General features: G+C 40.5%; 1 protein-coding gene across 4 annotated transcripts in view; it reads left to right on the forward strand.

The window, feature by feature from the left end:
* Nucleotides 1–13,191, forward strand: part of ENOX1 (ecto-NOX disulfide-thiol exchanger 1) — a 361,156-nt gene that overhangs the window by 216,506 nt on the left and 131,459 nt on the right. For all 4 annotated transcript variants that reach the window (XM_066545023.1, XM_066545020.1, XM_066545022.1 and 1 more), the window contains 2 exons: nt 9,754–9,888; nt 10,746–10,883. In XM_066545023.1, coding sequence (XP_066401120.1) covers nt 9,879–9,888; nt 10,746–10,883 — 148 coding nt within the window. In that variant the 5' untranslated portion in view covers nt 9,754–9,878. The remainder of the gene's footprint in view (nt 1–9,753; nt 9,889–10,745; nt 10,884–13,191) is intronic.

Genomic DNA, 13,191 nt, shown 5'->3' on the forward strand with positions numbered 1-13,191 from the left:
ATAATACACATGTGGAGCAGTGCTCTACTGGTTTACACTGGTTATGTTCTGCTTTATATTTTCCAGAGGGTCAATTTGCAAGGACCTTTACTGCTATTTATGAATATAAGTAACTAATTTACCAAGGTTTCACAAAGTGGCTTCATGGCTTCAGCTTCATGGTTAAAGGGTCCGCAAATCTTTTGGTCTTGTTGTTGACTTTGGGTTGTTTCTGATTGTATCTTGAAGGCTAGAAATACTGTATTATATGGTAAATATATTATTCTTGTTATTGCCCTTTTTATTAGAAAGTATTTATATAGTGCAGTAAATTGACATTGTACTTTACTAACACAGATAAAGGCAAATGCTCTGCTCTGAAGAGCTTATAATTCAAATAAAAAAGACAAACAAATGTACAACACTTTGAAAAATGGTGGATGACAGGATTACTAACTACATGAAAGAGGTGGAGGGGTGCATGAGGAGAGAGAAGGATGCTATGATCATCATTATTCCTAGATCATTATTCCTAGTTTTACAACACAGTGGCACCTTAAAAACCTCAAACGAGATGAAAGCCTGGCTGCACAAGGGGCTATGCAGAAGCCTGCCAAGGGGGTGGCCTTGTCCCTGTGTCTTAGAGCAGTGCTGCCTTACTGATATCCCTGCCTGGAAGGCACCTGGCTAAAGCCAGCATCAGTTCAATTACAGCGCAAGGAATGCCACGTTTCCAGTAGTTTTTAACCTTGCCTGAGGGAAAAACCACATGATTTCCTGCCCTGAAGAATTGTAACTGAAATTGAAGAAAAGAAATGCTCATACAAGAAGACATTTCAGGGAAAGGGGAGTGGAAGGATTGTTGACTAGGTAAAGGTATGGCAGGACCACCTGGAGAAAAAAACGGGGCTTTTAGCATCATTAGGTTCACCCTGATATGCAGCTCTAGCCTTCTCCATCCTGACCCCCTGACAGCTAGTTACGAGGCAGAAGCATTGAAATAATTTTTGTTGCCTGATCATAGTTGAAGCACACATGGTAGCTGCTGTTTTCCTGATCTCACCTCGTGTTAACTGTGGAATTGCTTCTCCCTCAGTGCCCACAGAGTATGTGATAATCCTAAATTTATGTAACTTGCTAGTGATCCCATAAACAACTGTTTAGAAAACAGGCAAAATTCCTGGCTCTGCTTAGCAACTTAATTCAGCCTCTGAGGAAAGCTAATGGGTATGCAGTAGCACAAAGACCCTGGAAGCTCTGCTTTGTCCTGTGGGAGGTGGAAAATATTCATGATTTCCCTCATTTATCTATGGCAAACTACCTTGTAAATCAGAAAGGGCAGAGGGAAACTCCCTGTAGCCGTCCTCACTTCTGGTTCAAAAGCAGATGCTGTCCCCAAATATGGCAAGAATGATAAAGAAAGCCAGGAGCAGCCTTGGCAAGGCTGGTGGGCAGAAACAGGGGACTGTGATAGCCAAGAGGTATGTGTGATTTACACTGATCTTTAAAATGGGATTTACAAGGAGCAAGAAAGTTAAGTGTCTGGTAAAGAAATGGGGCTGAGGAGATGGGATTCATCATTTGGAAGTAGGAAGAAAAGGTCCAGGATGAATTTTCTCTCCAGAGAAAAGGCAGATATAGGGCATCACAGTTGTTGGAAATGTGTTAGAGTGGGCAGCTCCCGCTGTCAAACACTAATAGTTATATGTTGGCATATTCACTGGGGATGGGCAGAAAAATAATCAGAAAGACAACCATCTCTCTGTCTCTAATTTGTATGTATCTATATCTGGGGACATTCACATGAGCTGTTGCAAACTGAGTCGTGCTTTCTGTTCTCCTGCACTCACTGTGCCAGAGTTATCAGGCAAAGGACAGGAGTGGGAGCCAAGTCCCTCAGGACTGAGTGTCTTGCTGGGATTCATATGGCATGCAGGTAGCAGAGTGACAACTGAGCTCCCAAGGCACAGTTTGCTCAGCCCAGCTCATCTCATCCCATGGGTGCCTGACAAAACAGATATTCATATCCAAAACTGCAGCTTAGACTTCCAGCCAGGGGAGTGAGATGTGTACCTCCAAGGTGAGCTTCACTGCCTGGCAAGGTAGGTGTCTGAAACAGGCTGGCAGAAGTATCTGATTCTCCCCATTGGCAATAACAACAGCGAGAAAGCTCAAGCATAGATGTCTACATTGGCAGAATTTAGGTGAGGTGAATCCCTGCCTTCCCTAATAGAACAGCACAGTGTAACATCTTGGCTGTGAAGAGATATTTGGGTGAGAGAATGGCCCATGGCAGATTAAGGCAAGAGATGTGCCTGCATTGTAGGGGGAGTGTGGAGTCAATGGATGGAAACAAAATAATGCAAAGAAAAGCCAGAAAAAGTGTTATGAGGTAAATGGAGAACAGGAGGTATACTAAGAGGGATGGAAAAATTGCAAGATAAATGAGCCCAGGGAGCACACTGGCAATTTAGAGCTTGTAGCTGGAGAAAATATCCTGAGTGTGATGTGCTAAACGGAGATGGCAGCTTTCAGAGTGAGGACAGATGTAAGCTGATAGAAGAGATAGTGGGTTTTTCTCTGAAGCAAAATTTATCACCAGAAACCTTGAATTAAAACAAACAAAACAAGCCTAAATCTCTTTTCCAGATTTTCACTGAACAGCCATCACTGAGAGAATACTTGATGGTATTGCATAAAGTTTTGATCAATATGACTTTAGATTGCTTTAATACTCTGCAAAAAGTGCTCTGCAGATCATCCTTGCACTTAACCAAGGACATTTAGATGTCACCTCTTGCCATAATTTGACCCAATGATAAAAGTGTATTTTGAAAATATGAAAATAGCTTGACTGACAGGTTTGGGGTTTTTTCCCGTGATGAATGTCTGCCTGAAAAGACAGGCTGCCTTAACTCCAGGAGTTCAATTATACAGACTTTGAAGGAGAAGAAAAATTATAATGAATGCATTTCAGAAACTTCTAAAAAGTTACTTAAAATAGACTTTCCATACATAATGTTACCATGTGAAATTCAGCTGTATCCTGGTCTTCTGGGACTAGGAGACAGCAGTCTGTGTTCATTTGGAAATTCAATAGCAAGGCACCCCTGCCTCTGATGGTGTGTATGATACAGTCCCTGGGGCTCTGCCACAGACAGGGCTTACCTGTCAAGCTGTTCATTTTTTCAGGAGGTGACATGGGAATGATTTCACTTTAGGTTAGCCAGGAAACTAAAATACTTCTTCTGGAAGTGTGTCCTGGCTTGCTTTGGTCTCTTTTTTCTCCCTTTTGTCTTAGTTTTTTCTTTAAAAACACTCAACCAAACAACCCTTTGTATTTCAGCTTGATGTAGGTTTAGTAAACATGAAGCAAGAACATTGTGTGTGGTACAGTGAGTAAAAGATATTTGATAGGTGTGGTGCATTTATATAGGTATTCTCTCAAGCCCAAAAAGATAAGAAATAGCATGTATAGCCCATTTGACTCCCCTAAGTACTTTATGGCATGAAGAAGGCATTGCAGCACCTCTCATTTCAGTATTCAGCCTTTCAATGAAGTTGCTGAAGTGTCTTTGTTCAAAATCTTCTTTGAATGCTCCCCCTTTTGTCTGACATGCAGTGGTGTGGGATGTCATGTTTCTAAAATAATCGCTGGCCTTTAGTAGCAAGTAGTGTGATAAAAGGCTTGCTATTAAAATACTGCTGTAAATAATTAAACATTTCAGAATATTTTGTTGTTGTTAAATAAAAATGAAGTCAAAATGTAGCATTTAAAGAAAGGATTGTCCTAATTTAGTCAGTAAGTCACTGTTCTTTTAAATGGGAAGCAAGTGAGTCACATTTGCAAGCCATCTTGGCAGGATGAAAAACAGAGATGCAATCATCAATTCACAACAGTGTTTTGTGTTCAAGGAATAATCAGACCTGTTTTTATCAAGGCTGTGCTGCATTGCTAGCCAGCAATATGGCTTTTTTTTTCCCTGTTCCAGATGATTTTGGAACTGCATATGCTTTTTCAGTAAGTAAGCTGGACTTCTATAATGCTTTGCTTAATGTGCCTCCAGATTCTGTTATTTATAGACTTCAGCATAATCAGACTGCAGCTGCTAAAATACATGCAAAACAAAAAGCACATTTGTAACCTGTTAAGGCTTTGCTCTGAGATGCCAGTGAAGTCTGGGATTTACCATGAAATATTACCAAGTGACCTTTCAAGGAGCATCACCAGAGAATACCTGTTTATCTTGGAGACCTCTGTTTTATTTTTCTTTCTCTGCTGAAATCTTGCAGTGTTCTGCTTTCCAAGGGAAGTCTGGCCTTTGTGTGTACCATGTGTTATCTTCAAGGCGTGCTGGGACAGTGGATTTAAGTAATGCAGCATCTCAAATGAGCAGTTCTTCCAGAAAATATGTTTTGTAAAATTGCCTTTGTTGAATATAGAGGGAAACTGTAAATATATTGTGATTTTTCTCTAAGTTGTCTTAGTCCTATCAGTATGGACATGATCTACTCATTAACTGTTTTTTCAGTGAAAATTGGTGGAAAGAATCCCTTGCAATCATGGGAAAACCTACATATGTGTTCTATGTAGTTAAAAGTGAATGGTCTTAATGCACCAGCACATATTTTATGAGTTTATAAGATGACAATATAGGTTTTTAGTGGCATAATACAGAATGAACAAAGGTGTTTTAAATCATTCATGAGACAAAAAATTTCTGTGAGTGAAGACAAAACCAGAGCTCTTATTTAGGCTCTGAGGGAGCTTATCATCCCTAGCTTGTGCCTAATGAAGCTGTTTTCTTAAGGAAAGTGCTGGTTCCTGCAGAATTAATCTTTGCTTTCAAAGGCCTTCTGCAAGAGGGAGATGTGGCAGAAAAATCCATGTAAACAGGGTGACTCTGGAGATGCTGGAAACCAGCTGGTCTTTGCAGTAGAGCTGCTGGGAGATTAAGCATACAGTGGATGTATAAGTTAGGATTCCCTCCCAGAAAAAAAGATTTTGCTCCAAAAAAGTTTTGGTACCTGATGTAACTTTCTACTTGCTGTAGTAAATACATTTTTGTGAATTGTTGCAAGAAATGTGTTTTCCTTCAATTCGTTTTGAATTTCTGAATTTAGGTGACATTTTCTAGGTGTTAACATACCAGTAACCATGCAAAATAATGCCTCTTCTTGCAACACTGCATATGCAATAATGTCAAAAATATTTTTAAAAGCCATCTTAGAAATCACATTGGAGATGCTTTTTTTTTTTTTTTTCATGTAGCCCAGGAGGATGGCTATGGCACAAAAATATCATTTTCATTGTTGCTAGTCCCATCTTTCTTCATCATCATAAGATGGTCAGAAAGATATGAACAGTGACTTACAGCATATCTTGTCTAGCTTTTCTTTCTATTTTCCCTTCTTTACTGGGAGTCCTGTATGCAGCTGAAGAAACAAAACACTGGGAAGAATCAGTACAAAACACTTGATGTATTTTAGAAGACAGCTGGAGGTAGCCTGATAAATGACCTGTACTTCAGCAGGTCAGGTGGAGTGTGACCAACCTAATGACCACTGTCCTATGAATCAGAGTGAATAGTAACAAACACTTTGAAATTGCCATTCTTTTAAGAACTGGAAAACTCACCTAGATGTAACAGTTCACAAGATTCCACATTGCTCCTTTCTATCTGTGTTTCCTCAAGAATCAGCACCAATAGCACTTAATGACTTTGTGACTTGTACTCCCAGGTTTCAAAAGGTTGATGACATCAGATTTTTTCCTTGAAGGATTTAGTGGTCACAAAAATTAGACAAAGAGCTGAAATGACTGAAGGTCACTCAGCAGGTCAGTGTCAGAGCTGGGCAGAGAACCTCCTCCTTGCATCCCAGGGCTGGCTGCTGACCCAGTCACTCCTCAGAGCCTCGTTACAGTGATGCATTTAATCAGCTTCACTCTATGCTGTAACTCATTGTGGTGTTATGGATATCTAAAGGGTAGGATTTTAACTTCACAATCTGCTGTTATTGAATTAGTTTTATGTTGTGTTAATTTCTTTGTCTCATGGCATTCATTGCCTGTGATAATTGATGCACAATATATAACCGACTTCTGTATTCATTTGGGTAACTGCATTTAATTGCCTGGTATAAAATATGTGCACTAAGTACAATCTGCTATGAGTGAGAAGTGCTCATTGGTATGGACTTGAGGGTGCTTTATCTTCCTGACAACCTGTCTGAGGGAAGTCTAAATGTTTCTTGCAATTCACTGTCTAAGGACTGGTACTTGCATCATGTCTGCAAAAAGAGAGACTACCAACAAAGTATAATATGAAATCGCTTTAAAAAATGTTTGGCATCAAAATTTTGTTAATCAGATGTTCTCAAATCAGAAAGTTTTTATTAATGTCCTTGCCTCTCCCAAACATCAAGGAATAGCAGGGCCCAGAATATTTTATACATTTTCTCCTGTAAATCAGGATTATGGCTTTATCTTCTTCTGAAGTTACTCCCCTGGAGTAGAGCTACCGCCATGCACAAGTGTTTATAAAAACAGATTTCTTTTACATATATCTTCAGGTCATTAATGCCCGGAGGAATATTAGTGAATTATAAATCAGGAATGCTCTCTAAAGGTGTGGTGTCAGTGAAATGGTGTTGGTTTATGTCTGCTCAGGTTACACAAGATCCCTGCATAAGCTTACACTTTCTTGCCTGTTTAACCAGTAACAGTGATTCAATTTATTATTAAGAAAGCAAGAATCTTTGTTAGTAGACGTATTTCTCATCAAACTTAGGATCTTGCTTTTTTAAAATGACTTAGACTGGGTTTGATTGTTTTCCTTGCTTGTTTTATTTCCAGTGTCATGAAGGGTATAATAGTACAGGTCTGAGCTGCAGAAAGAAATGCTGAAATTTGCCCAAAGGTGATTTTATTTTTAAGCATTAATGAAACCTTCTTTATACAAATTTTCAGAAGTTTTTAAACAAAAGCTAATGTTTGAGTCTAAATCAGGTATGTAATGCCTGTGGGACTATTTTAGCCATATTACATTGCTCTGTCTTAATGGAACCACTAAGTTGTCACTAGAAGGGATGTTCACAATTAGTATTTTTCTTTTTAAAAGACCTAGTTTCTACAGTCTGTGTCCTTCAGGATGGAGCATTAGTTCTGCCTACAGCTTACTGCAAATTATTCAGTGTTCATAGGTTCGTTTATGCTTGTTATTCAGCTCTCTTCCGATGACAAAATAGCCTGCAGCAGTTCTTGGTTAGATAGAACTAGTTCCACTTTAGGCTCCTCACGTTCTCTTTTATGGCTTTTCCTCTGGTTCACGCTGCTCTGTATCCAGTTACTTTTGATGAAACAGTAGACCTGGTGGTCAGAGAGAAGGCAAAGCTGCCCAGAGCCAGGGTGGGCTATGAGAGGCTGTTTTGAGCAAAGACTTCCTTGGCATATTGGGCAGACCTGGTGGTACAGTACACCGTGAGTTTCACCAATTCAACCTACTGAATATGCTTTCATTCATATTCATGGTGTTATATTCTTCTTGGTCTGCAAGGACTTTGACAAATACTTGTAGATAATTCATGAAAGAGTACCAAAATTTGAAATATGTGAACATGTCAGAAGAAAAACACCAAAAAGTCATTCCCAGTAGACTGAGGTCTGACCCTGCATTTCTGACAGAACTGGGGCAACTGGCATGTGGGCTGGGGCAGAAGAGTGTGTAGCATTCAGCAGCAGAGCGGTCGCCTGGTACGTACTTCACCAAACAGTAAAACGTGGGCAAGGGGGATGGCAGAGAGTCCAACACCCATTTTCTTCCTCTTATCCCAGAAATCCATGCCTATCTGAGATACCTTTGCCCCAAAACCATGGGGCAGTACCTCCTTCCTCCCCATTAGCCATGGTGATGCTTATGGGGACAAGCAAGTAGCACACGGCAAGGTATGAAGAGGCATTTCATCACTGTTGGTTTTAAATGCTCCTTTCTTCATCAAGGCAATAAGGCTGCTGGTCAGGGGAAGAGGTGAACCACTCTCATCTGGGTTATTCAGCATATATATGTAAATTGGGATTGATTTGGCAGTGATTCATAAAGAGCAAGGAGGGCTGTACTGAGTAAGAAATTACTTACTGACAGGGAATAATTCGGCCAGCTCTAACCTCAAAACAGATGTTTGTGGTTAGAAGTTTATAGCCTCAGTGGAAAGGGCTAAGTACAAGCTGAAAGAACTGAACAGGAGACACCCTCTTTTTAAAAACTTGTCATAAATCTTGGCTGCCTTGTCTTATGTTAGTCACATTCCCTGCAGAGGACTTCCATTCAGTGTTTGTTTGCTGTTTATAGATGTTATTTAAAAGCTAATTTTATGATAAAAATGTCTTATGTTATGTATAATGAATAGTGGAGATCAAATAAGAATTGGAATTGCAAATTCAAATATTAAGTGTTGATAAATATTGACTTTTAAGTAGACACACTGTAGATTTGAACAAAATGCTTTTTAGCCTAGTGTACTGGTTATTTGTAAATTACAACATACAAAAAATGTAGACCATAGCCTGAGCCTGGCTCTTCACTTTCACAGCCATTGATTTTGTCATGTTCCTATGAAATGATGTGTGCAGTGTCATGGGACTAAAACGTAAAACTTTCTGCCTCGTACTTTATGCACATGAAATGAAAAAAAAGAAAAGTGTGGGAGGTACTAAGCTAATATATAGTGTAATTATGTTAATTTGTCTTTTCTAAAGACAAGTCCTTAGGGTCTGCATGTTGGAAACCTCCTAATTATGGTCTTTCAAGTCTTAAAGTCAGCACAGCTATTCTAGGGATGAACAAGTCACCAAGATTCACCTGCACAGTGCTAATAACCTCTGTGAACATTTGTAGGCTTCTGGTCAGTTGCTGGCATCTGGTACCCAACACCCTGGATCAGACCCCTTAGGCTACTGGACAGCCAAAGAAATGAATGTGGCCCTCCTTAACCCTACAAAGAGTAGCTTGGGCTTGTGTATGTGATCATCCTCAGCCCAGTATTTTCTACACCTGCTGGAAGTGCTGGGAGCTCACAGGCTTTGCTCACACCTCTTACCTGTCACCTGTTTAACCTCCTTTCTGATGAGCGATGTGGTAATGTGGTGACAGCAACAGCAAGAAGTTGCCCTGATGTAAAATTCATGGCCTGGCAGATGCCTGATGAGAGCAATGTGTTTTAGCTAGAAACAGATACTGCACTTTTGCTTTGAGTTGAGTAACCTCTGTGAGCCAAGGGTGCAGTGTTAGTTAAGGAGTAGGCATCTTCCTCAGCTTTGTTAGGTTTTCTTTGCCACATCTCTGCAGGCTCCATTCTGTAAGTCATTGCATAGTATTTTCTTTCCTCTTTCCATCTCACAACAGACAACTATTTCCTTGAAACTTGCAACACCCGTTAATTGTTAACAGTTAAAAAAAAAAATCATATTCATCCCTTAATATGTTCTTTCAGCTGATGCCTTCACGCCGAGGAGGCTGTGTAGCTACTGATAAGACCTAATTTGTGAAAGGCTTTTCAGTGGCCTGACAGGTTCATGCGTGGTACTGTTTGTTCAGCAGGCGAGGAGGAGCGTTTGCTGGAATGCCTCTGTGTGGAGGCTGTGAAACGTGTGCAAAGAGGCTGGGGCTGGTGATCCGGAGGGAGTGGGCAGGAGCTTCGAGTGCCTCCCAAAGGGGTCGGTCTGTTGCTGTGCTCTGACTCTGGCACTTGGAGTTATTTCTATCTTTTCTCTTTCAGAGCCTAATGAGCTGTGTGAGGGCCCTGTGCTTGGTGATGTCCCATCTCAAGATGCTGCTAATACAGTAGCTAATTATTCCTAACTGAAGAAGTTGAACAGAAGAAAAAGGATCCAGGGAAAAGCAATGGCTGCCGGTAAATATCTCAGGTCTGCAAAGGCCGTAAGAAAATAACTGGAAAGACCTGGTTTTAGGTGTGACTGGGGAGGGGAGAAGCAAAAATGTGTGATCACATCTTGTGTCTGGTGTTTCAGTATCAAGTATATTCAGTTTTCAGTTAAGGTGCCATCCCTTAACTACCCCACCCATCGAAGGAAGATCCATGGGTGGACTCAGTCTATTTTGACCATACTAATGATATTTCTCTTTTGGTTTTAGAACCAAAACCTTGGTATTTGCTATAATGAATGGAATTTGTTTGATCTCTTTTTATTTAGGGAATAATGTATTCTTAAATCTTTACAAAATAAAAAATTGCACCTTATGGAAAGCAGTTCTTTCCTTGGGGTGTGTTTGGTTCTCACAGGTTTCAGGCAAGTTCCACAACTGTTTATGTATCATTAATTTCTATCAGAGTGTTGCAGGGCAATTTATTCAGGTTGGAAGAGGCCTCAGAAGGTCTCTGAACCAGCCCTCTGTTTAAAGCAGGGCCAGAGACAGGGTCAGACCAGCTGTTCAGGGCTTTATGAAGTTGAGTCTTGAAAGGTGCCAGGGATGGTGACTGCACAGCCTCTTCTACTTCTTGATTATCCTCATGCTGAAATAGTTTTCTCTTTCCCTTGTGCCATTTACATCTGTTGAATGTTTCCAGTGTCTTTATACTCTATTATACCATACCAAGAACTATTATCAATGATCTAAAGGTGAATCATAATTAAGAAACAAAACAAACAAAATAAAGAGTGTTTGTGATACCTCATTCTCAGTGAAAGATTTGGTTAAAAATTGTGGTGTATTGGCTTTTCTACTTACAGCATGTTTACTTTCTTGCAGCAGCTGATGGTTTGGGAAGTATAGCTATAGATACCACGCAGCTTAACATGTCAGTCACTGATCCCACAGCTTGGGCTACAGCTATGAATAATTTGGGGATGGTTCCAGTAGGACTAGCAGGACAACAGCTTGTGACAGGTAAGGTTTTTCTTTTTTTAAAAGCATCGCTTGCACCAGTCATGAATTCTTCCTGTCCTTTGAAAAATATATGGAATGTTTTCTGAGGATATGGTATTTTTATGTTCTGAAAACATCACCTATGATTAATATTGCATACTGTGTATTACTCTCTTCTTGTAGTAGGTATGTAATCCATATTATATTTTAACCTTGTGAAAAACTAAAACTCTCAGGGGAAATTGAACTTCTAAATCATCAATCTTTATGCTAGGTCAAGACTAGGAGGCAAGTCATGTAAGAGGAACATTTGTTTTTGTTTCTCTGTTCAAGCAGGATGTCTTGAGGTTCTGCCAAGGAATACCCTGGGCTGAAAACTCTTGACTGGAGATTTTGGAGTTGTGTTAACTGGGCAGAAAATCATGAAGGCTGTCCAGTTCATATGCTCAGTTGATATTAGTGAAGTGAAGCTTTCCTGTCAGGTGTGTGCTTATTTACTTTCTGACTGGTTCCATAAAATTGAATGTCAAGAGATTGTTCGTGTTAGACTTTGTCATTTACTTCCCAATCACAGTTTGGGAGTGTGAGTGTTGCAAGGGATCACTTATTGTAACACCCACAAAAACTTTATTTTGAAACCAGCAATATTTTACAGATAAAACTGGACATAGCAGACTTTGTTGTCAACAATAGAGGCCCAATTAGTTGGAAACATTAAAACTTCTTTGCTCCTGTGATGTAGAGAAGAATTATTTATATATGGGTGGGTGCCCTGTAGACACAAGCCACATGCTAGGCATATGACAGACTCCCTCTGGAAGCTGTTCTGCCACTTCAGCTTAAGAAGAGCTGTGTAATATCTGTATCAGATGAGCTGTGTAATATCTGTATCAGATCAGCATCCTGTCACGTCTGCGCCTTTCCATGTAGACGTGGATGCAGTGAGCCAGGTCATGATGTAAATCACTCTGCTTGCCTCACCAGGGATGCCTGATGATTAATTTTGGCCAAATATGCCCCCTCCTGACACTGGGAAGTGAGTGGAGCTGTGCCAGTTCACAGCTGACGGTCTGGCTCCGAGTTACCTGTTTCACAGGCTAGTACACTAAGCTGCAAGAAAGCTGATTTATAACGAATCAGTCTCAAGCAGGGAGCTGAGCTGGTGGAGGCTGTGAACTGACTGGTGGTCTCTAGCTTTAACCCCATGCTCCTGATTAAAAGAAACAAGCAAAGCCATCCACTCCTTGGGATCCAATTCTCTTCAATGTTTCTGTCAATGTCCTGGATGCAGAAGCTGAGTCCACACTAAGTTTACTGATGATATGAAATTAAAGAGAAATTCTTGATTCTCTAGTGGGTAGATTGGCCTAACAGGGAGTCTGGATAGATTACAGGGCTGGCCAATCACCAACTGTGTGATGTTTAATCAGGACAAATGCCACATTCTGCACCTGGTACTATGTAATCCTGGATGTATGAGTGGACTGGGAGAGAAGAGGGTGGAATGCAGCCCTGCAGAAAGAATCTGCTGCGTTTTGTTGATGGTAAGCTCAGAATCAGTGAATAATGTGTCCTGGTGGCCAAAAGGGCAAACCTGGGTTACATTAGGCCTAATGTAACTAACCACTCAAAAGAAGCATTTATTTCACTTTTCTCAGCTTTGGTGCAGCCTCACCATGAAAGCTGTGTGTGGGTAAATATGAAAGTATGAGAGTGATGAGTGTGCTCAAGAGAAGGCAACAAAGATGATGAAAGGGACTAGAGGGCAAGGCTAGTGAGTATCCTAGCTGTGGATACTAGGTTTGCTCAGCTTAGAGAAGAGGAGGCTGAGGAGTTGCTTTCTACAACATCCTAAATGAAGTTGAGTGCAGAGGGTGATGCTGATCTCTTCTCTCTGGTGTCCAGTGATAGGATGTGAGGAAATGACATAAAGCTGCATCAGAGGATGCTCAGATTTGTTATTAGGAAGAAGTTCTTCTCTGTGAGGGTGGTCAAGCACTGGAACAAGCTACTCAAGGATGTGGTCACGGCCTGTTGTTCAAGTGTTTCAACAACACTCTTGGGTACATGCTATAATTTGTACCACGTGGAATTAGGAGCTGGACATGATCATTGTAAGTCTCTTCCAACTCAAAATATTCAATGATTCTGTGTGTTGCTGGGGAAAAAACTTTTTTCCGTTTTCCAGTGGGGATTTGCCTACAGATGTTGAGCTCAACTTGAACGCGATTACCTCCAACCTGAAAATAGTCACACGTCAAAATTAGCTTCTGCTGCTTTCATTTATAATCATCTGAGTTGCATATGCTGTGGAAATTTGCCCTGCCTT

The sequence above is a fragment of the Molothrus aeneus genome, chromosome 2 (genome assembly GCF_037042795.1).
Source record: "Molothrus aeneus isolate 106 chromosome 2, BPBGC_Maene_1.0, whole genome shotgun sequence".
NCBI lineage: Eukaryota > Metazoa > Chordata > Aves > Passeriformes > Icteridae > Molothrus > Molothrus aeneus.